Consider the following 25,835-nt stretch of genomic DNA (forward strand, 5'->3'; position numbering starts at 1 on the left):
AAGCAGTACTGTATTTTACTATGCTTTGCCATGGTAATAAGAGTTTTTCTGTTAAAAATAGCCTACCAAAACTTTTAAGAGAATTGTATCCCCAAGTTAATGTTAGGGTAGTGTTCAAGCCTAAGTAAACTTTTGGTGGTTTGTTTAAGTACAGACATCGTACCCCCAGAACTAGTCTCATGTTGTTTATAAATACGAGTGTAATTGCTGTAATGCAATTTCGTGGAAAAAATAAAGCACCAAGCACGTGTACGATGGTTTGAACACTTAGGAAGATTGGTTAGGACAAACAGGCTTTTAGCAAAACCACAATTCAGTGCCATACGGGATCACGCAGAAAATAGTGATCACCCTCTAAGGTTAGAATCATCTTCCATTCTCTCTAGTCGAGTTGCCCCCATGGAGCTGACAATAGTAGAATGTATATATATATATATATATATATATATATATATATATTATATATATATATACATTGGGCCATCGAAGGACCAGAAGGGACGGCGATGGACGGCTCCCAATTTTGAGCCGAGTTCTCTGAGTCTACCATTTCACTCTTATGGTCAACAGATGTCATAAATGGCGGGGCATACCGTGAAGAAGAACGCCAAAACACGCCTGTAGGGGACGTGCCGTTTTAAGTCCTTGAATGGCATTTGGTTGACCGGGAATAGGAGCTCCAGAGAACCTAGACTGAGCACTGTAGTGAATTCATTAAAGGTTTTCTGGGGTAAGTGGCCTGAACTGGAAGATCGCCAGTTGGGAGGACTGGACTGAGACAAGAAACTCTTACTGGCTTTATTGTAGAAACGACTGTATATAAGGAGGCTGTGCAGACAGATACATAGTGTCCGTCATGCACACACATGCAGAAGGGATGGAGCCCCTACTGAGATTGTGCATTCTCGCACCTATAAATATACATATAACTGAGCGTCGAGAATACATTTTTCCGTGATATATATATCAGCGGAAAGACCGGGAATTACTCTACATTTTGATATGTGATAAAAGGATATATAAAAAAGAAGGATGCACATTTTAGTTAAAATGTCATCCTTACAACACAACAGAAGCCAGCTTCAAAGGGTGCCATAAGGTAATGGGGAAGGCCAATATTACACACAAGTTGATGCACAGAAACCGCAGCTGACTAACTCCTAATCTGTAAATGAGGAGTTGCACAGAAGGTGCCTGGAAATGAACAAGATTCTTGTAATTCACAATTGAACAATTTACGTTACACTTCACTTAAATATTTTGCAATCTGAAGCAGCACAAATACAAAAGGCAATACAGGTCTCAATGCAGGTATATCGCACAATGAAATGAAACAGCGATGAGACTGACTAACAACGTTAAAACTTGGCACTTTACTGTGACAGGCGAGTTGTTCCTCGTACTTCTCGTACTTCAGGGGGCCAGTGATTGCGGGTGGCCAAGTGGAAGCACTTCAAAATAATACTGGGCCCACTGCGAATTATTCCCGCCAAGCTTTTATTAAAATGAGAAGAATTAGTTTTCCCTTACATTAAAATCCTAAAGGCTGGAGAGTTTGCTTGGGAAAAGGGTTTACCATTAGCACCTACCCAACCACGTTAGTATTCACACCCTAGCCCAGGTGAGAATGGTTACCAGCAAGCAAACTCATTTAAATTTTCTCTCTCACTTCCCCTTTTGGTATCTTAGGTTCTAACTTAAAATTCTGCTGAACTATTAATTGCAAGACAAAATATAAATTATTACTTTTACATTTATTGTATAAATTAAAGATGATGGAATCATTTGGACCGAATTATTTATGCAAGTACATGAAAATGAAGAACAAATTTAAACAAATAGTAATAATTAGTCAGGGAAATTTATACTCAGTGAGCCAGGGCTCTTGTTAAGTAGCCTCTGTCATGACTATATTAGTTCCTTAGCCCCAAAGGGCACCAGAGTAAATTTCAGAAGACCATGGGTATGTTAAAAGGAAGTCAGAGGTCGCAACTCCTCTGACAGATACATCTGCCAATACCTAGAGGTATGGCACTGTGCCAGGGTGGCATTCTTCTGGTAAGAGCCTTAAGGTTCTGTGGCATATAATTTCAAACTTTACCATTCCCCATGATGGCACAACAAAGTCAAATGACTGATAGGGCCAGAATACTGGCACCTGGCACTCTGCATAAGCAAAGCCCTTGAATTAGAGGGATAGTACCTTAGTAAGGCATAAAATTAAGGGGTAAAGACAAATTCGAAGGTAAAGAAAATTAGTACAAGATTAATTAATTAAAGTTATAAGAAGGAAGGACTAATAGAAGAAGAAACTTGGCATTCTCTTCTGGATAGAGGTGCCAAGTTCTCAAGATAAAAGGGAGACACTGTGCCATGAGCATGAGTGCCAGGGGAGCTCATCAACACTCTCTTAGGCTTACTTGGAGATTTTATGCCTTTGACCTCTCTTCCATTGAATTCTCGGAAATTGGTGTGTCGACTCCAGGTTTTAACTTGGTGGACTCAAGTTCGAGGAAGTTAGAGGAGTGCCAGCTGCTCTGGCTGCTGCAACAACGGGAAGAGAGGCATTCCTTACAATTCTTAGCACCAGTCCTCGATGCTCCTTAAGTTCATCAGCCAGTTGAGGCATGAATGACAGAACCCTGACTCAAGGATGTGGCTGCTGAGGACTAGGAAGAAGAGGGAGAAATCATCGCTGACAGGAGCAGCTCACGAGTTGCGATGACCAGCCAGGCATGGGTAGCAAGGTTACGCCTTTGGGTGAGCTTCTGCTGCGGTCATTGGAATCTGAGGGAGTTACTAAGGAAACTGGATTGTAATCTTTAACCAGTACTGGCAGAGGAGACAAACCAGGAAGGGAGAGGCAGCCCAGCTGGAATGGGATCTCCGGGAAGGAGATTCGGGGTGTGTTCTGGCACTGGCACTAATGCAGTTTCAGACACAGGAATCAGATTTGGGGTTGGCTCCCCAGCCAGAATGGGCAGAGCCTGGCACTGCTCAGGAAATAGAGGTGGCCCAGGTAATGGGTTAAAAGCAGGTTTGTGAGGCGTAGTCATGCCTAATGAATGACTGGAAGGGTTGGGACCCCTTGATTTCCTTACCATAGATGGGGACCGGAAATTGTGTCACAGGAGGATGGCATAACCTCCAGGAATGTAGCTTGCTACAGCAAGTGTGCAGATTTTGGATTTATAATGTCTTGTGACCCTCAATTGAACTGTGGGAAGTATCCTCTTAACAAGATTGATACTCTCAATCATGACAAGGTTTCATCGATCAATTCTAGCTCCATAGGGGACTCTGTCATCCCATATGAGAGAAATCTACTCACTAGTGTCATCATAAGCTGTGACCTAGTGGGCAGGGTAGCTACCTCTCAGAAATGTCACAGAAATGGACCCTTGACTGGAGGCCCTAAAGTTTCTTGGTTTGTCAGTGCCAAAGCAATGGCTGGGGTACTAGCTTTGTTAGGGCACTTTAACCATTGAGCAGATTGGCAATAAACCTTCCAAGTAGTGCAATAGCTCGGCTAAAATCTTTACATTGCACTGCCCCTGTGGAGGGCGCAGGCTGGTGCTTCCTGTTTTGGCGTTCAACATGTGCCTTCTGCTGCAGTGCTGCACATATACAGCACTGTTTTATGGGGTGTCCTAGCAATGTTTTATGGGGTGTCCTACCTTTTTGCAATGCGCACATATTGGTTTCTTATAGGGGTGTCCATTCTTGATTTGCTGTCGAGAGTTTGAGAAGGCTGGTGAGGAGAGGTATATTTTCCTTCCATGGGAACTGATGGATGAGTGGCAAGGGCTGGCAAGGCATAAAGGAAGATACCCTTACGCTGGAAGAGTTCAAGGACATCCTCTGTTTTAATGGCTTGGAGAGAGTCTAGCCACCATTTCAGTGCTTGATTCTTTTTGTAGATGAACTCAGACCAAGTATGGCCTGCCTCCTTGGGCATGTCTCCCCTCTCCACCACTTCCTCCAATGGACGGGGGTTATCTCAAAAGCCTTTATGATGGCTTGGCGAACAAGGGTGAGATCTCCTTGCTCCTTGGGTGGGAGAGCATTGAATGCAATGGCACCCTTTCCTTCAGGGTGTTTGCCCAAGATCAGAGACATTTCTTCAGGAGAGGGCCTGTATGTCTTCAAGACCTTCTCGATATGGTCGAGCCAGGCTTCACGCACCTCATCCCATTTTCTTATGAAGGAGCCTACACTGCTGAAGGTTGCATTTGGAGTGGGAGTGGCTGTAATGTTGCACCCTCCTTGAGCTGCCATTGGAAGCTGATGTGCTCTTTCTTTCTCCCTCTCTGCTCTTTCGTTCTCTTTCCATGCTCTCTCTCTCTCTCTCTCTCTCTCTCTCTCTCTCTCTCTCTCTCTCTCTCTCTGCCTTGGCAGAGAGAGAGAGAGAGGGCTTGTCCTGCATGCCCCAGTTCCTTGCCAATGACCATGCAATACTTGAAGTCTTATGTTTGCTGGGATATGGAATCCTTTTGAGATGATGTTAGTATGGGTGTGGCCCCTTAGATATAACAGTAAAGACTTAGGGTACAGGGAAGTGGTCAGTGGTGCAATATGGGCAAGTATGAACTGGCCCCTGCTGGTGAGGTGGCACTGGCACTCAGTCTAATTGTGACCTTAATTACCAAAGTGGTCGAGAGGAATGATTGGTGGTTCCTTGAAACTTAGGATTGTGTTAAACAAATCAGGGTGACTGGAAAGACTCGTGTCTAGAAAAGAAAAAAAACTAAAATTTGTCAGGGAAAATGGCTCAGATATCTCAAAAGACTCAGGGTGTCTGAAAACTCAGGGGGGTCTCAGAAGACTCAGGGTGTCTGAAAAGACTCAAATTGCTTACACTAAACGAATCAGGGTTCTTCAAAGGAACAGACTCAAGGTTCGATGTGTCTGAATAAGACTCAAAGTTCCATGTGTCTGAATAAGAATCAAAGTTCGGGATGACCGAATTAAATATGACTGAATAAGACTCAAAGTTTGTGCTAAATGAAGGGGGGAGGGGGTGTCTATTCTTGATGAATAGATTCAGGAAGTCACATAAGGACTTCAGAGGGTCCAAATTGACCAGAGATAAGCAGACCCATAAGGTCTTGGATTGTTCGAAATGAATGAATAAGAAGTCTTGGATGGACTTGGAGGTTCAAAAGGACAGATACAACATCTCTAAATGGACGGAAAATGTTCAAAGAACAGATATAACATCTTTAAATGGACTTAAGGTTTCGCACAATGATGAACACATCGAACACCTACAATAATGATTTGCTGAGAATCGTTGGAGCAAGCTGATGCAGTAAAAATAACAAAGCTTATGTAGTATTTAATACTGCATAGAAATGAAATACGAGTTTCAGGAAACTGAATATAAAATCAATGATATAACGTCCAGTATCACTTAAATCTGAGAACCTTGGCCATGTAGAGGGGATAGCGCAAGTCTTCAGTGGAGTTTTTATTTGGCGGTGGTAATGGTAAACATTTATGTAAGGTTTCATATAAGTCTCACATATTATGGAGGAGTTATGGAGTTCCATTTGACAAGATCTGAGAGAGAGAGAGAGAGAGAGAGAGAGAGAGAGAGAGAGAGATGGATGGTTAACGACTGTATTGGCTGTTGGTTAGTTCTGGGTGTCTGCTGGTGCTGTTATAGATAAGAATTCTGTGTTTTTAGTTAGTTTTCAGTCAGTCTTTCGTGAGAGCTGGTGACAGTAGTGTCGGGAGCAGTATATTGAAGGCACTGGAAGTCAGTTGAGTTTTGTGTGTTATTGATTTGTTTTATTGATTTGTTGTTAGTTTGATGTTGTTTGCTTTGGAGTGGTTGTGCCTGTATTGTTGGATTTGTTGTGCTTTTGAGTTCCTGAGGGTTGTATGTGATTGTTGTGGTTGAGGGTTGTTGTTGTTGTTGTTGTTGGGGGCTGTTGTGGTTTCTTGGTGTGGTTGTGAGTTGTTGATGGTTGTTGTTGTTGCTGGGGGGCTATTGTGATTCCTTGATGTTGTTAGTGGGTGTGTGTGTTGCCTTTTTATGTTGTTGGTGATTGCTTGTGCAGTGGTCTTAAGTTGTGGTTGTGTTCCTTTTTTGTTGTTGTGTTGTTTTGGTTGTGGGTTGTGGTTGTGGGTTGTGGTTGGTATCTCTGTGACCTCGACCGACAGAAAGCACAGCATAGCCCTGAGTTGGCAAGTATATGTGTTTTGTGTTTGTTTGTTTTTGTTTTTTTGTTTTTTGTAGGTATAGGTCAATTGTCCTGCGTGTATGCTGTAGTGTAAAGAGGAAAGTGTGACTGGGGTGAGTTGGGCAGCTGGAGTGTTTAGGTTTATGTGGGGGGGGGGGGGGGGGGGGGGGGGGGGGGGGGAGCCGATTTAGCCAGCTTGTTTTTTTTAGCTTGTGATCCTGCCACATTATTTTTTGGCGCCCGAACAGGGACTGTTGGTGCGGCAGCTGCAGGACAATTGAGGTATTGAGTTGTGTGATTGGTGGAGAAAGTGAGGATGGAAGGGTTGAAGGAGAGAGAGGCTGAAGGAGGAGTTAAGTTTGGCAAGGGAAGCTAAGGAAAGGTTGCAAGTGGAGAATGAAAGGTTGAGGGTAGAGTGTGAGGAGCTGAAGAGCGAGTTAGAGGAAATGAGAGGAATGCTAAGGAGTGCGAAAGTGGAAATGAAAGAAGAGGTGAAAGGAGCGGAAGAGAGAATGGTTGAGAAAATGGACAAAAAATTTGGGGTAATGATGAATGCAGTGCAAGAGATGATGCAGGAAATGATAAACGGATTCATGGGAGAGGGAGCAGTAGGAGGTAGGCCTACTGGGTCTTGTAACAGGCCAGGAGTGGTAAAGAAAGTGAAAGAGCAAGTGGATGAGAGTATGAGTGACAAGGGTGATTTGGTTGTGATAGGTAAGGGAAAGAAGGGAAAGACACAGGATAAGGATAAACCTGAGGACAAGAATAAGAAGGGGGCTGAGGAAAAGAAGAAGACTAAGAGAAAGAAGGTTAGTAAGGGTGACGGACAGGATGAGACTAGGACTGAATACATTGGGGAAAGGGCTGAGAGTGATTTAGATAGTGGTTAGTGGAAACAGGTTGGTAGAAAGAAAGGTAAGAAGAGCGTAGTCAAGAGTATGGATGTGAGTATGGAGGTGGATTCACTGTGTTCGGAAGAGGGAACGAAGGGTCAGAATGGAAGTAGTGAAAGTGAGAGTGAGAGTGAGCAGGAAGTACGAGAGGTGGTGTATGTGAGAGAGGTACCCCGATGTGCACAATACGAGGAATATGGTAGTAGGGACATAGGGGACTTTTTTAAGGAATCTGAGAAGTATTGTGAGGCTAAGTATGGGGATAACAAGAGAGCTGGGCGAGAGAGTTAGGCAGCTTTTTGACAGGATTTTTGTTGAGTATGTATGGGGTAATGATGAGTGTAGGGAATGTGCCGTACGAGAGTGTGAAAGCTAGGATTGTAGAACAGGCAAAGAGGATAAAGAGTAGTGTTTAGATATAGGGAGAATGCAATTTTGAATTTTGAAGGCAAATCTGAATTCGGGGAATTTGGTGGGTCATTGTCGATGTATGTGTGCAGGTTGGAAACATTAGCCAGGAAAAAGTTTGGGGATGAAGGGATAAATGAGTGTAAGGAGTTAGTACGAAAGTTGTTGGCAACAGTCCCAGAGAGTGTATACGAGTTTACGAATCTGAAACATAAGGAGAAAATGCGATGAACAAATGGAAGGTTGACGTGGAACGACATTTTAGAGATAGTAGAAGATAACGAGTTAGATAGGTGTATGAAAGAGAGTAGGAGTGTTAGTGTTAGGACTGAAGTAGTTGAGGTTGTACCAGAGTTTAAAAGCTATAGGGAGGCAGTTTTGGAAGGGCCGAGGCGAATGGCAGAGTGAGTTGTAGATAGGAGCATTAGGGCAAGTAAAGTAAGTGTAGTTAGCCCTAAAAGAGATAGGAGTGCAAGTGTTGGAAGAGTAGGGTCGGTTAGTTGTAAGCGAGAGCAGCAGTGTTATAGATGTGGTAAGCCAGGACACAGGAAGAATGAATGTCAGTGAGCGTTCGAGCGTGATTCGGGTGTGGGCAAATGGGGTATTTAGTGAGCGAGTATAAGAAAGATAGGGACATTAAATGTTATAGGTGTGGACAGGCAGGGCACATAGTTAGTGGATGTCGGGGTACCCATATGAACGTGGTTTGCGGCAACTGCGGGCAGAATGGCCATTATGCTAGGATGTGTAAAGAACAGCGTGCGAAGTGAGTTGAATGTGAAATGAAAGGTCACGTGGCGAGTGTGTGTAGGCGAAAGAGGATGAGTCAGGCTGGGAATTTGGGAAACTAGGTGTTAAGGGGATTCAGATGGGTGGAAGATCGGCAGTTGGTGTTGGTTGAGTATGGAAGAAAGCGGAAGAAGGTAAGGAAAGGGAATGAAAGGAAGAAACATGAGCTGCATGATAGAGGGGTTAGTGTTAGGGTCAAAATGGTGGATAAGGCATGTAATACAGATGCCTTGATGCCTTTGAGGGGAGGAATGACACGTAGAGCGTGTGTGGGTTTCAATTGTCAGGGTTTAGTGAAGTTTCACCAGGAAGGGAATCAGGTGGTAAGGATGTAGTTGGCAGTATGAGTGAGTCTCTTCAAGAGTTTGGCAGGAGTGTAAATGAGGTAAGTGATTTTTGGTGGCAGAGTTACGAGAGATATTTGGACAAGAGTTGGAAGGGGTAGATGAGATAGTGAATGGGATGTGGGAGGATGGTAGTGAGTGAGATGGTAGTAATGGTAGTCTGACTGGAAGTTGTCTGGGAGAAGTTGATGGCGATGTAACTGAGAGTGTGTATGAGGGCCCTCAAACAAGATCCAGGGGACCTGCGTCTGAGCATCCATGGGTGTTGCGGAAGGCTATTTAGCGTGGGTGTTGTGAGTGTAAGGAGACGTTGTCAAATGTAACGGGGGAGGAAATATGGAGGAGTTATGGAGTTCCATTTGACAATGTCTGTCTGTGTGTGTGTGTTGTGTGAGAGAGAGAGAGAGAGAGAGAGAGAGAGAGAGAGAGAGAGAGAGAGAGAGAGAGAGAGAGAGAGAGAGAGAATAGTTGGTGGTTGGATGGTTAACGACTGTATTTTGGCTGTTGGTGAGTTCTGGCTTGTCTGCTGGTGCTGTTATAGATCAGAGTTCTGTGTTTTTAGTTAGTTTTCAGTTAATCTTTGGTGAGAGTTGGTGACAGTTAGTAGTGTCGGAAGCAGTATATTGAAGGTACTGGAAGTCAGTTGAGTTTTGTGTGTTATTGATTTGTTGTTAGTTTGGTGTTGTTTGCTTTGGAGTGGTTGTGCCTGTATTGTTGGATTTGTTGTGCTTTTGAGTTCCTGAGGGTTGCATGTGATTGTTGTGGTTGAGGGTTATTGTTGTTGTTGTTGAAGCTGTTGTGGTTTCTTGGTATGGTTGTGAGTTGTTGAGGGTTGTTGTTGTTGCTGGGGGGCTATTGTGATTCCTTGATGTTGTTAGTGGGTGTGTGTGTTGCCTTTTTGTGTTGTTGGTGATTGTTTGTGCAGTGGTCTTAAGTTGTGGTTGTGTTCCTTTTTTGTTGTTGTGTTTGTTTGGTTGTGGGTTATGGTCTGGGTTGTGGTTGGCATCTCTGTGACCTTGACCGGCAGACAGCATAGCATAGCCCTGGAGTTGGTAAGTTACATGTGTTTTGTGTTTGTTTTTTGTTCTTTTTTGTAGGTATAGGTCAATTGTCCTGCATGTATGCTGTAGTGTAAAGAGGAAAGTGTGACTGGGGTGATTTGGGCAGCTGGAGTGATTAGGTTTATGTGTGTGTGTGGGGGGGGGGGGGGGGGGGGGGGGCGATTGGGGGGATTTAGCCAGCTTGTTTTTTTTAACTTGTGATCCCGCCACAATATAACGGTTAAAAGAATTTTGCTCATGCGAGGGGAACTGCTTAAAATCAACATTCATCAGCAGCCTAGAAAAAGTATTTCACGTGCTTAAAAGAAAAGACATTTATTGTTACATTACGAGATCCGAACTTTACACACATGTTCACTGAATCTCGTGCGACTGCTTGAACGAAACTTTATAAAGAGATTAATTTTGGGAAACGACTTAGTAGTTCTGGGATGATTTCTTCTCGCTTTTAAATGAATGAACTGAAAATAATTTGAATGGAAATCGGATTTACCAGGTATTTTACTTTTTACGCCTTTATGAGATTTACTCGAGAAAACAGAACAATATATTCGCCGAATGAATTCCTAACCTCTACGTGAGAGAGAGAGAGAGAGAGAGAGAGAGAGAGAGAGAGAGAGAGAGAGAGAGAGAGAGAGAGAGAGAGAGATAGGATAACTCCAGGGAGACGAAAGTTCCTGGGTTTTAAGGTCGTCAAATTGTTGCCTATAATGGATAAATGAATCTACGCCGATGACCCTTACAATCTGCCTCCAAGGGGCCCTGCTGACCTAAGCCTACCTGCGGTGTACCACACGGCAGAAAATACCTTCTAAACAGCAAAATCCCTCTCAGAAATAATTGGAAAAAACTCGGAAAAAATCGAGGAGACAAATGGTAAATTATCAAGAATCTGGGACGTGATCAAAGGACTACAGGAATCCCTAGACAGTCTTAAAAAGGTAGAAACAAATAATCTCACACGGATCCTGGATGCGATCAAAAGAGTGCAGGGATCGATAGACAATCTCACAAATAGCCACCAGACTCCTATGAATGCAGCATCCAGTTTTTCCTTGCCTCCCAGCAACATGGAAGTGCCCCCATCACCTATAGACCGTTCTGAGGGGACTGTTGGTCTCCCAACCTCTTCTTCCTCCCCAGTGCCTCCAGTGGATAGATCTCCGGTGATGACTACCAGCCCTCGTGATCCTCCCCACCCTATCTCTCCACCCCCAACCCCCCATCGTAGATGCAGATGAGAGTGATCATGGGGGTCTGGCGGCTGGCAGATACAAACAAGCAGAAAGAAGAGAATATTCCTCTCCTAAACATGTTCTGCAAAAACTTCAGGAAGGCTTCAGAACCTTCTCGACTTCATCGATGCAAGTTACAGATCAAATCAAAGCCGGTTGCCCGAAAGGGGGTCTTTCTTTCCTGTGGCACAAATCGTTAGATAATATGATAAAGGTGATGACCTACAGGAGTGACAGATTATTGGGGCTTCAAGTGACAGTAGGGAACTCTAAAATCCTAATAATTAATGTTTATATGCCATGGGAAAATAACAATAATTTTGATCATTACTGCATGATCCTAGGGGAGTTACACAGTATTATTCAGGATTCTCCTGCTGATCATATTTGTATAATCGGGGACCTTAATTCTCACCCCACAAAACGATTTTATAATGAACTTACTCGCTTCTGTCAAAATCATGCTCTCCAAATTAGCAATGTTATGCTCCTCCTATTCATATGTACATGATAGAGCGGACGCAATTACATCCTCCTGGATGGACCACTGCATCACATCTCCACAACAACTTCATGATTCTATTATGACCTGCAATATTCGCTACGATTTTGCAACGGGCTACGATCACATCCCATTACAGGTGTATTTTCAGTACCCCATCCCTCCCTACCGTGAACCCCCTAACATACCACCCACCAGCGGTAAACTGGGTTTTTAAAAACCAACAGAAAATCAGATACTTTAGGGCGACCGCGGAAACCAGGTTGCGGTCAATAGTTCAACCGACAGACGCCTTACTTTGTACCAACACAAATTGTAGAAATGACCACTACAGGAGGGATCTGAATGAATTCTATTCGAACATAATCTCCGGTATGCTTGCTTCGGGCAGGACTGCCTATAGATTTCGTCAAGGTAATTCTCGTAATATACCTGGATGGAATGACCTGGTTAAAGATCTGTATACATACTCACAAGAAATGTTTTTACTGTGGAGGCAAAATGGCAGCCCGAGGGAAGGACACTGCATTACTAATGAGGCAGGCGAGAGCGCAGTTCAAACTTGCTCTTAAGCACTGCAGGTTAAATGAAAAACTAAGAGCCGATGCAATGTCTAGAAACTTAGAATCTGGTGATTATCCTCGTCTTTGGAAAGATATCCAGTCCTTAAACCTCAAAACTAAAAAGCTATCACAGAGAGTGGGGAAGCAGTCGGAGACGAAGCTATCGCAAGTATGTGGGGCGATCACTTCAACAATACCCTGAGTTGCATAAATGATCAAGATTCCTGAAGGGATGTAGATAACCTCCTTACTGACAACATTCAATTTCATTTTGCAGACCGTATTACGCCAGGTAACATCGGCGAGGCCGTAAACAGCCTACCTAACAATAAATCGCCCGGCTGTGATGGTCTTCCCACAGAGGCTTTCAAATTCTGCCATTCGATCATTTACATTTTGCTAGCTGCCCTATTCAATGCGTGCATAATTCACCAGTTTCTTCCAGACTCCCTACTCTTAGTCCACTTGATACCATTAATCAAAAACAAGCTAAATGATGCAGCTGACCCTGGCAACTACCGGCCGATTGCAATCACAACAATCGCATCGAAGATACTTGAGTTGATTCTTCTAGTGAGACTTCTCTCCTTTCTACATACCACAGACAACCAGTTCGGGTTTAAAGCAAACCACTCAACTGACACCTGCATCTACATACTGAAAGAATTGCTGAACTACTACCTATCATCAGCCCCTCCTGTTTTCCTTTGTTTTAGAGATGTGAGAAAAGCATTTGACAGGGTAAACTACCTGAAGCTTTTCCTGAAGTTGCATAAAAGGGGCACACCTGTATATCTAACTGGCATTTAACATTGCTGGTTCTCCACACAGCAATTCTGTGTCAAATTGGGTAACGTATTATCGTACACCTTCAGCTCCCTAAACGGGTTTCGGCAAGGGGGCATTCTTTCTACATACCTGTTTAATACGTACACAGATGCCTTGAATGTCAAACTGAACTCACTCCGAATCGGATGCACTGTCAAGGAAACAACTATAAACAACCTCTGTTACGCCGACGATGTGGTTCTGATTTCCCCATCAGTGCAAGGTCTCCAACAACTCATTGACACTTGCCGCCAATATGCAGAGGAACTTGATATAATCTACAACAAAACCAAGACCCAGTGCATGTCGCTGCTCCCGAGATCGCTTAAGCATTTTGCACAACCACAAATTTTCCTTGGAAACCATCAGCTGGAAATTGTGCACGAATTTCCGTATTTGGGTCACATTATCACCGACGACCTAAAAGATACGGCAGATATTGAACAGAGGCATCGTAAACTATGTGCAACTGGCAACATGATTACAAGGAGGTTTGCCTTCTGACACAGTGACGTAAAACTGCTGCTCTTCCACTCTTACTGCTACAGTAGCTATGGGTGTTCCCTCTGGACGAACTATACCCGAGAGACCACGAGATGTATCACTGTTGTGCACAATGACATTCTGAGACGCCTCACAAACACTCCCCGCTACCATTCCGCCACACAGGTGTTCAAAGAAAACCACCTGGATGATTTAAAAATCATTGTAAGGCGAACAATGTCCAGTCTGGTAACCCGAGTGAGAAACAGCAGCAACTCTCTCATACAAAGCATCCTATGGAGTGAAGCAAGAAGATCTAAATTGTGGGAAAGATGGGAAATTGAGGCCTTTGTCCCCTAAAGGACTTAATCTCTGTATTGGAAAGATGTCATCTGCAGATTTTGTAATATTATATTTATTGCTGATATTTTACTTTTCATTATTACTGTGATTACTATCAAGCTAAAGTTTTTTTTACATCCAATATTCGTATTTAGCCCTCTGGACCTGTGCACTGTTATAATTCTCAATGCATTTTTTTTCTTACGAATATTAGTACTGTTATTACCATTATTATGATTACTATCTTTTATTCTACTTCAGCTATTTTGTGGATAAGTGCCGATTATTTATTTTTTTTATCATGATGTCTCATGTATCTAGATTGTGTATGTTACTGTCTGTACTTTGTCTATTCCATGTATATGGCCCTGAGCTGAAATAAAGGGTATTATTATTATTATTATTAGTATTATTATTATTATTATTATTATCTTATTATTATTATTATTATTATTAATTATTATTATTAATTAATTATTAATTATTAATAATTATTAATTATTATTAATTATTTAATTAATTATTCAATTAATTTATTTATTATTAATTATTAATTAATTAATTATTATTTATTTGATATTATTTATTATATTATTATTTATTCTTAATTATTATTATATTATATGTTATTATTATTATTATTATTATTATTATTATTAATTTTATTATTATTATTATTAATTATTATTATTATTATTATTATTATTAAATTTTATTCAATTATTTTATAATTAATCTTATTATTATTATTATTATTATTATTATTATTATTATTATTATTTATTATTATTAATTATTAAATTATTATTATTATTGATTAATTATTATTATTATTATTATTATTTATTATTATTATTATTATTTTTGCTCTATCACAGTCCTCCAATTCGACTGGGTGGTATTTATAGTGTGGGGTTGTTCCAGGGTTGCATCCATTGCCTCCTTAGGAGGTCCATCACTCTTCTTACTATGTGTGGCCGTTTCTAGGATGCAACCACTTTCTTTCCGCATGAATCCTGGAGCTACTTCAGCCTCTAGTTTTTCTAGATTCCTTTTCAGGGATCTTGGGATCGTGCCTAGTGCTCCTATGATTAGGGTACGATTTCCACTGGCATATCCCATATCCTTCTTATTTCTATTTTCAGATCTTGATACTTATCCAATTTTCCCTCTCTTTCTCTTCAACTCTGGTGTCCCATGGTATTGCGACATCAATGAGTGATACTTTCTTCTTGACCTTGTCAATCAACGTCACGTCTGGTCTGTTTGCACGTATCACCCTATCCGTTTCTGATACCATAGTCCCCAGAAGGATCTTTGCCTGATCGTTTTCTATCACTCCTTCAGGTTGGTGCTCGTACCACTTATTACTGCAAGGTAGCTGATGTTTCTTGCACAGGCTCCAGTGGAGGGCTTTTGCTACTGAATCATGCCTCTTTTTGTACTGGTTCTGTGCAAGTGCCGGGCATTCACTTGCTATGTGATTTATTGTTTCACTTTTCGTATTGCACTTCCTACATATTGGAGAGATGTTATTTCCGTCTATCGTACTTTGAACATATCTGGTTCTTAGGGCCTGATCTTGTGCCGCTGTTATCATTCCTTCAGTTTCCTTCTTTAGCTCTCCCCTCTGTAGCCATTGCCAATTGTCATCGCTGGCTAGTTCTTTAGTCTGTCTCATGTATTGTCCGTGCATTGGTTTGTTGTGCCAGTCCTCTGTTCTTTCTGTCTTTCTCCTGTTATTATTATTATTATTATTATTATTATTATTATTATTATTAGTCCATTAGCCAGTCAATTTTTTGGTATTAAATTAGCGGCAAAGGATTACTATTATTTTTGGGACGAGTAGGCTCTCTAGATATGGAAAATGTACGAGCCTTGAAAAAAAAATAAACTAGTCAACCCTATTTTAATACTGTTTTTGTGTATTAAACTTACAAGCTGTTAATGCTCTTTTTATACACGTACAAAAATCAATTTTTTCATGAAAATTGACCATATCACAAAATCATAACATATAATTGAACAATTATGTTAATTGTTTTCCCATCAAAATAAAATTCTGAAGCTTTTTTAATTCATATAAAATTTCTGTAAGATGCTTTGTTTAAGAGTTAGGACCATAATTTGGAGTGTAAGAGAGCATTCTAGTCATCTGTAGCACTGCTTCTAGTTTCACTGCAGTCAGTGTGTCTACCCTCTACACTGTACCATAGAGTAATTTTACTCATATATCGCTTCATTTTGACTACATTTGTTGTTAATTATTTGGAGCTGTCACCTAAAAATTCATGCCTCCACAAAGTGTTCATCGACCATAATATGGCCTTAGCTCCGTCTGCAAAGTCTTTTTGCTTCAATGGTTTAAATGAATTGATGCCGGATTTCTTTCATGTATTTTTAATCTACTTTCTTTTTTCATGTATTTTTAATCAACTTTCTAACAATCACACAGCCACATATATCATATTCATCATTCATATCTTGCTGACAATCTACGGTTTCAGTATGCTTGGTTACTGCAGTCTGTAAGACTACACATGTCTGTGCATTTTATTCCATTTACTAAGCAAATGCACTTGGGTTACTTACAACTTTCGGAGTAAGTGCATGCAAGTAAATCAAGGACGGCCTCAGGAGCAGGCAAGCAATCCATCCAATCTATAGCAAGTTGCTCTTTTCCATAAATTTTAATCAATTGCCTACCTCTTCCAGTGGGAGTTGGTTTACCTGGATTTGGTTGTAAGCTAAGCCCCCTCTGAATGCTTTTTTCAAACAGTCTAGACATGGTGGCAACATGTGACTCTCTGTTTCTCCCTTTTTGGCATGAAGCACATGGCAATACCTTATTTCATCGATGTTAAATGTTGCTATTTTCCTAAAGTAATGTAGCAAGTGAACCTTTCCAAGTCTGCCACTCTGATCCCAACTTAGAAAATGTGTTATGTGCTCCTTCACTAATCATCTTCTTCAGTGCCATAACTTTTCCTCTTCCTGCAAATGCGCTGATCGTGTCACCACCAGTGAAAGAATGTAGTCCAATAAGAGCATCACATACATCTCCAAGATGAGCTATTATTTCTCAAAATCAACACGTTTTAGTCTACTTTTAGATCCACATTTTTTTAAACAACGGCACGTTATGTTTTTGAAATCCTAGTCTTAAAAGGAACATCAGTATCTACTGAACTTGACAGTACTGCATGACATTCTTCCTTTGCAGCACGGTCAGCATGTAATGGTAAGCGACCATGTGCTTCTTCACGAGTATTCTTCAATTCATATATTTCCTGGGTATTACTGTTGGTAATTTTGTAACGTGTCCTCACATGTTAAAAACAATTATTTATCTTTTAATTTTTCTGTATACATAAATCTTTACCATTCTTTTACTAAGAATGAAATGAGTCTTGTTTTGTTTCTTGTGTCCCAAAAGCTTTCTCCTTTGTCTCATTATTTGTTTTTTGGTAATTTGTGTGACCATCATTCTAGAATCTGATCCTTTCATTTGCCGCTCATTATTTTTTATTGTTAGTTCTTGATATGTATCAAATACAACAACAATTCTTTGACTTCCTTCACCTTCATTTAAAATCGTGAACAAATCCTAGGCAGGTTCCCAAAATGTTGTTTGATTACCTTTATTTTTTGTACAAGACACATCCCATCAATAATTGTTGCAGAATGTTCTGGAATAGATTCAACTGTGGGCACATCCTTTTGCAAAAAGTTTAAAATGGAAGCTTTCTAAGTTTTATGAAGTAGTCCCTATGGCATTGCTACAGGACGAGGTCCTAAGGAATGAGATAAAACCTCTTTCATTCGAAGATTCCAAAGCTTGTGATGTTATGCTCATTTCACCAAATAAAGCTCGTTCAGCTTTCAAAATGACGGCTTTATCTTTATAACTTACCTCTTGTTTCATGCGCATTGAAGTGAATGTTTTAAGTTTAGACTGTGTCACACGGTCATTAAATTTCTTTGTAAGGGGGATACTTTCTAGTCCCTCCTTCTTAAAGATTTCATATCGATTTTCCCCCATTTTATGTGCATTCATTAAGTCTGTCTTAACGTCACCAGTAGCTATTTTTCCTGAGGAGACAATTAATAGCTCATTTTCTTCTGAAAAAGGATTTGTCCAGTTCAGTTCTTAATGATTTTCACTACTGATGATACTGCATATTCATCATATTCCATTCTGAGTCAATAAAGGTCCGCATAAGATGTAAAAACGAACTTCTGTATTCTGCTGCTGTTAAATAATTCCTTTTCATTTCTCCTGGCTTAAGACTAAATCATAAAGTACCTCCCATTGTTTGTGTATCTTTATTTATTGTTTCCTCTATGGCTTGATCGATTGGTATGCACCCCAAGGTATTTGTTTCTGACATTTGTACAGAGAACTGGCTCTTCAAAAAACTCATATACTTTAGGGTGGTCTTTTTCTAACTAACATTTGTACATAGTATACTGGCAAGTATCTTGCTGAGTTGATCTAATCTTGAGAACACCACCAAAGAATCATTATATAACCTTATTGCATGAAGATGAAGCAGTCAGTTTCCCTCTTGAGATGCTTGTAGGATATTAAAAAGTATACTTCCCACCATGTCAACATTATGGCATCAAGAAAGCAGATACGTCCCCATTATCATAAAGATAACCCTAAAACTTATTCCATAAGTTAAATGCAGATTTAAATTCTGGTCCTTGCAATATTTCCTCAATATTGCCCTAACTGAGACCATCACTTAATCTCATTACTTCATTGACAAAGTTGTTCACTACCTCAATACCATCATTAGTAATCCAGGATACAAAGTTTTCCCACAGAAGTCTCATCATTGCTTCACATCAACATTTGTGGACTCGAACTGCATGATTGTACATTTGTCCATCCATTACACCAGTAACTGAAACTTCTCCAAGTATTCAAGATTCAATGTAGATGTTATGGCCTCCATCTTGGAATCTTTTGCTAAGAATTGACGTGAAGATGGTGTGGAAAGCTCCCATACGAATAAGTTTATAATTGTACACCTCTTTTTCCTTCCATACGATTTCACAGACTTTTGCATAGAGAGCTTGGTCCATAACTACCACTATAGAAGAAAGAAGTAGATTCTTTCGGATTTCCTCAGGCCTTTCCATAATTTCAGATAATGTTCATAACTCCGTAGCTAGAGCAATTACTATTGACAGGTAACCGATATCATCATGGGATAAAAAATATTAATTTCTTGCTATTATATTGATGCCAGTCCAACTTGGTACTGTTTGTTTACTTGTACATGTACAGTCTTTATTTCTTGCTATAATCCAAACCAAGTTTTTCCCATGAGTATATATAAAGTTCTTCATCAGTAGTTGTTGTACTTCTCTGCTTTGTTTATTTTACGGTTGGTAATTAATGCTATTCTTGGAAGGTGGGGATCAAAGACATTTTGTTGTACTGCAATTCCATTTACTCGATGAGAGGTTCCTTTTCGAGTTAATTTTTCTTCTAAACGGTCAATGTTGTCATCTACGTTGTAACAAGATAGATTTGAAAAAGATAAGGTTGAATATTACTGGACATGATCGTTTCCCCAGTATATATCCAGAAGACAGTTTCTCCATACATAATGTAGTCTAATTTTCTTCAAGTCGTGAATAAGATATCCCATGACCAAGTCGATATTAGATTTGAAATTAATGAAGGAGTGATGCCCTTTAATTAATATTACCTCACATCTATTTTAATGACCTTAGACCGATTGTTTTCTCGACGGTTAAGTTCTATAAGGGATCACTGTCACCTTTAGAGTATTCAGTCGTTTAGTATTTGTGATGAAGGGTCAGGTGTCTGGCTGTAGTGAAGTAAGCAACAACCAAGTACTTGATCAAACTGTGCCCCAAGTACAAAAGGTGTCCCCTGACAATACTAAAGGATGTGTATATAAAATTCCATGTAGATCTTGTGACAACTTTTACATTGGTCAAATGTTTACGGTAAAGCATTGGAGAAGAGAATATAACAATATAAAAAATGTGTGAGGTATGCACGAGGAAATAGTGCAAAAAAGATTGTTACGTTCTAAAAATGCAAAGGAAAGAAATATAATTGAATCTAGCTTTATAAAAGAAAGTTACAACAATAATATGAACATCAGTCAAGGAATGCATGAACTTGATCCGTTAATATCAAAAGAAATTTGTTAATTATTTTAATTTTCAGGTAGGCAGTAGAGATGTATGGAAATAGGATTATTATATTTGTAAACCCAGTAATGGGGCAGTATTGGTAATGAAATTTGTATCCTACGGTGGTACCGGTACATTTATCGGTAGTGTCCCTTGAGAATTTATCGTAAATTTTAGTCAAATGATTTTTGAAAACCACTCCTACCTCTACACCTGCCTGTGGGTGGATCTGCAGTCTCAAACGGTTGTGTGTATGTTCGTCAATACTGTCTCTGTGGTATATATATTTGTGACTTCTAATACTATGAATCAGTCCTTCGTCAATGGCTTGGAAATAAAGTCGAAACCGGTCAGGACCTACACCCCGCCTGTTATTTTTCACCTGTGGAGATATATATATATAATATATATATATATATATATATATATATATATATATATATATATATATATATGTGTGTGTGTGTGTGTTTGTGTTGTGTGTGTGTGTGTGTGTGTGTGTGTGTGGTGTGAGAGATGTGCTTTTGCTTGCTTTGTGTCCGGTGCTCGGTTTTGCCTTGTTAATTAATTATTTCCTTAATGATGTGGTTCCGTATTATCTCTTCTTCCTGTATTTTGCTTTACCTCTTCTCACTTCTTTCTCAAGAACACCATATTCTTTGGAATCTTGAAATTTAAATCAATGGCCCCTGTAGGCTTGTTCTATACGAGAAGTGTTCATCTTCTCAATAATAATAATAATAATAATAATAATAATAATAATAATAATGATAACTGCTTCCCATATCTTGGATTAAAGTCAATATCATTTCAGGACATATAAAAAAAGCTACATAGTCTAGTATATAGTTTTAAACAAATAAAAATCTCTAGTTTGGAACAATTAGAAGAGAGAATTATAACAGAAAACAAACACCTTTCCAACATTTATTTCATAATCTAGAAAAATCAATACAAATGGGTTAAACTTCAGTCAATGAAGTCATAATAATTGATGGTTATAAGAAAATGAAGAGGTTACAAAAATGATAAATCGTATAAGCAACATAAAAAAAATACTCCATGAATTTATACACTCAAATTTCGATGACTTATTAAATACAGAATTTCTGTCATACCGGTCAGGTGTGGCCCTCACACTTCTTGCCTCGTTTAAACATCGTCGGTTAAGGCCTTATCTTAATCTTATGCGCTCATTACTCAAAACATTTATAGCTAATTCGTATAACTTATATGTTGCGCAACTTTCCTGAAAAAAGGAATGATTTAATTCAAAATTACTAACCTTTGAAAATATTTTGTTGACAGCCTCTCCATCAAGCAAATCACACTGATAAAATATGACTGATTTGCCAGTGATTTCTTGCACTCTTCTGAGGGCTCCAGCACGACTGTTAGTCAGGTTATCTATAGTGACAACTTCGTAGCCTTCATTCAGAAGCTCCAGAATGCAGTGGGATCCGATGTATCCAGTCCCTCCAGTGACAAACACAGTTTTTTGTTGCCTTGACATGTTATCTGAAAGAAACTACCTTTTTTAGTTCAACTTGAAGGACTTTGCCATTAAAAAAAAAGTACTATTACATTGAATAATCAATTTCATGAAGGATTTCACATTTTATATTTTCTTTATTATAAGTATTTAAAATCTTTTGACGAGTATAAGTGCCTTTTCAAATGGAAGCAATATTTTCTCACTTCCCGCCATTTTTTGTTTCATTGTATTGCAATTATGTTCATTCACAAAATTAGGACCAAGTCATTATTTATCGTGTCAAAACCAGTCAACGGTTCGAATCCTAACGATGATAAATCATTTAGCAATAATTCCTTTTGCACCGGTGCCGTAAGTTGAATATTAAACGATATTCGTAGGATAAAATTTCATATATTTTAAAGTGTCTATGTATCTATCTATACTTATACACACACACTATATATATATATATATATATATATATATAATATATATATATATTATATATATATATATATAGATTGTGATAAGTTTATGCCACCTCCGATTCAAAGTAACATAGGATAAGTTTTATTCATAATAAAATACATAATTGCCCCTCCATCTCTCATAATACTTCCTTTAAGTTATTAACGCTTAATCACCTCTTGTCTGTTTGACTGCTGTGGCCTTCTGCTTGCAGATTAAAATGGGTTTGAGAGAAAGTGCACATCTGGAGGCCATGCCGCCCCACCGAGGAAGGATAAACCAGCCGCCATATTGAATGCCCAGACCACATGCTCGCTTTGTAGCCCGAAGAGACCACATGGTCGAGAGGTCGTAGAAGGACAGGCAGCACCACCTAGCAGGATACAGGCAAACTCTCTCTGAACTGGTAAAAGGTGCAAGCATGCCGAGGACTTCCTTAGACTCTCTTACACCTGCAGATGAGCGAGTCTCGCATACACCCCTTCCTAAGCTACTGTTCCCCTTTGAGACGGGCTACTGCTAAGCCTATGTACCTTCTTTGTCATGAATTAATATTCCCTTCCCATCAGTGGCCTGAAGGATACAAACTCCAATCTCTGATAAAGGTATGTGCAACTTAAGGTTCTAGCAGTCAGTTTATCTCTGCCACTAACTTAATTCCCTTTTCATCTCCCTGAGCAATTCCTGTACTGTGTTATAATTGCATTGTGTTATGATTATATTGTCTTATACTCATACTGTGCTTTCGCTGTATTCTGTTACAATTACATTATGTCTTATTTGTACTGTATTTTATCTGTGAAATGTTATAATTGCATTGGATTATTAGCTATCAGCCAAAGATTATACTGTTGTGAAGTAATGTAAATGTTTTCAAGTCAGTAACAATTTCTTTCATTCAAAGTTGACCAATAATGAAACTTCTTTCTTTCATAATCAATCAGTAATGTAACTGCTCTCCTTTGAAAAGATTATTAACGTACAATATTCGTTATGTAATCAAGTTACTTGGTACCCTACATATGCCTTCCTTGATCATAATTCACATGTATTACCCAATCCTGCTCAGGTCCAAATCGGTTTCGTTACAGGCTTGTCATTGAGCTGCTGTGGATTCTTGATTCTCACCTCGTGTGCTCCAGAATTCTTCCCATTTCCTAGTGTCTCCTACATGCCACGTATCCAGAAAACCAGCCACCTGTTCATCTGCTTAAAGATCTAATCCATTGCTGATCATTATTTGTGTTATGGGGCCCTTCTGTCCCCTTAAAACCCATAGGGTCACATGAATTCTTTCTAATATGGTTTTACGGGTGTAAATATAATTAATTACGCCTACCATGCAGTTTGCATAATCATTACTACTCTAAAACAGGTCCTCAGCCTAAGTTTTGTTTATATGGCTGCACCTCCTTGACCAGGTCATTTGTAGATAAGATTCAGGTTATCCCCACCAGATGCACACTCCCCAGGTACAACCAAATTAGTGGTGCCCTTTCTGTCAGATCCTGTTGTTGCTTTGCTGCAAATCACTTGCATTGCAACTATCAGCAATTAGCAATCGCTAGAAAGCAGGTTGCAAGAGAAGAGATGAACCTGTAAAACCAAGCACAAAATTCCCTGTACGAGCACACAGAAAACAAGTTCCCACAGTAGGTAGTGTTATTGTTTGTTTTAGGTATTTTATGTTACGGGTGAACAAAGTTCGGACTGCTACAGGAGTTAGAGATAGGAAATTCTTAGACCACATGCATGCCAATTTAGCTACAAGAGAAGAGAGAGTAACTAACCATAAACCTTAGCTTTTGATAGCTACTGCATGACAGTGTACTTGCTTTTATTATTAACCCTTAAACGCCGACTGGACGTATTTTACGTCTACATTTTTTGTCTCTCGGGTGCCGCCTGGACGTATTTTACGTCGACATACAAAAGTTTTTTTAAAAATTCGCGGAAAAATACTTTTAGGCCTACCAGCTGAAAACTCTTGAATCACGTGCCTTGGGGGATGCTGGGAGTTCACGGATCAAGGTGTTGTTTTGTTTACAATCGTTACGCAGGCGCGCAAGCGCGAATTTCTTTCTTGCCGCACTAAAAAGTATCTGTGACACATCTCGGAAATTATTTCGTCACTTTGACATAATTTTTGTACCATTTTAAATTAGCCATTACATGAAGTATTATATATGAATATGTGCGCATTTTTATGTAGAATACAACAAAAAAAATACTCATGATTGTAGCTTTTATCAGTTTTGAGATATTTTTATATAAATAACGATAAGTGCCAAAATTTCAACCTTCGGTCAACTTTGACTCTACCGAAATGGTCGAAAAACGCAATTGTAAGCTCAAACTCTTATATTTTAGTAATATTCAATCAATTACCTTAATTTTGCAACTAATTGGAAGTCTCTAGCACAATATTTCGATTTATGGTGAATTTATGAAAAAACTTTTTCCTTACGTCCACGCGGTAACTCTTCCGAAAAAAATCATACATGTGATTGTGGTAATGTTTGCACCATTTTAAAATTAGCCGTTACATAAAGTTTTATATATGGAAATGTGCGCAATTTCATGCACAATACAACTAAAAACAACCCATGGTTGTAGCTTTTACCAATTTTCAAATATTTTCATATAAAAAATTATAAGTGACCAATTTTCAACCTTTGGTCAACTTTGACTCTACCGAAATGGTCGAAAAACGCAATTGTAAGCTAAAACGCGTATATTCTAGTAATATTCAATCATTTACCTTCATTTTGCAACAAATTGGAAATCTCTAGCACAATATTTCGATTTATGGTGAATTTATGAAAAAAATAACATTTTCTTTACGTCCGCGCGGTAACTCTTCCGAAAAAATCATATGTGCGATTGTGGTAATGTTTGCACCATTTTAGATTAGCCGTTACATAAAGTTTTATATATGAAAATGTGCGCAATTTCATGTAGAATACAACAAAAAATAATTGATGGTTGTAGCTTTTCTCATTTTTGAAATATTTGCATATAAATCACGATATAGAAAAAAAACCACGTTCGTCCAAATTTGGCTCTACCGAAATGGTCGAAAAACGCAATTGTAAGCTAAAACTCTTACAGTCTAGTAATATTCAGTCATTTATCTTAATTTTGAAACAAATTCGAAGTCTCTAGCACAATATTTAGATTTATGGTGAATTTAAAAAAAAACTTTCCTTCCCTCCGCGCGCGGATTCTCCGCCACAAATCTCCGAAATGCGTACGTCCCATTCTCGGAATATTTGCTCCATTTCATATTAGGCATTTCATAGAGTTTTATATATGAAAATGTGCGCAATTTCATGTAGAATAAAACGAAAAATATTTGAAGGTTGTAGCTTTTCTAATTTCCGAAATAATTGCATATAAAAAAATATATAAAAAAATTCGACATTCGGTCAACTTTAACTCGTCAGATATGGTCGAAAACTGCAATTGTAAGCTAATACTCTTACAGTATAGTAATATTCAATCATTTGTCTTCATTTTGAAAGAAATTGGAAGTCTCTAGGACAATATTTAGATTTATGGTGAATTTTTCAAAAAAATATTTGTTTACGTCCGCGTATTACGAATTCATGCATTATTTTGTGATAATATTTTCTCTGTGTTGCTTTTATCGTTTTACAGTGTGTTATATACCAAAATGATCGCAATTTAGTGTACATTACAACGAAAAAAAAGTAACTTGTTACCTTTAACCGTTTTGCGCAGCGCGATTTGAATACAATTATATATGAAATTTCGTTTTTGCGCTATCATATATCACATTACTTATATATGATAATGATAATTTTTTTCATTTCTGATGGTTGCATACTAAACTTCAGCCAATGACAAAAAAAGGAGCCAAAAATGAACTCTTAATCTTGAAAACTAAGCGCGCTGAAAGGGAAGCAGAATGACACTAGAATGAAGCAGAATGGCTCGCCCATGAGAAAAGAAAAGAACCAGACTGATGAGAAAGGGAAGTGGAGCGAGCAATGAAAGAAGCAGAGTGGCTTGCCGAAGAGAAAAGAGAAACAGACCAATGCAAAT

The 25,835-nt window shown here is 39.1% G+C and overlaps 1 protein-coding gene across 3 annotated transcripts in view; it reads right to left on the bottom strand.

The window, feature by feature from the left end:
* Window positions 1-25,835, bottom strand: part of LOC135216763 (UDP-glucose 4-epimerase-like) — a 153,017-nt gene that overhangs the window by 90,194 nt on the left and 36,988 nt on the right. For 2 of the 3 annotated variants that reach the window (XM_064252258.1, XM_064252242.1), the window contains exon 2: window positions 21,108-21,340. In XM_064252258.1, coding sequence (XP_064108328.1) covers window positions 21,108-21,335 — 228 coding nt within the window. In that variant the 5' untranslated portion in view covers window positions 21,336-21,340. Of the gene's footprint in view, window positions 1-21,107; window positions 21,351-25,835 lie in introns of all 3 variants that reach the window. The other variant, XM_064252248.1, reaches the window with a different exon arrangement.

This window comes from Macrobrachium nipponense, chromosome 19, assembly GCF_015104395.2.
Source record: "Macrobrachium nipponense isolate FS-2020 chromosome 19, ASM1510439v2, whole genome shotgun sequence".
NCBI lineage: Eukaryota > Metazoa > Arthropoda > Malacostraca > Decapoda > Palaemonidae > Macrobrachium > Macrobrachium nipponense.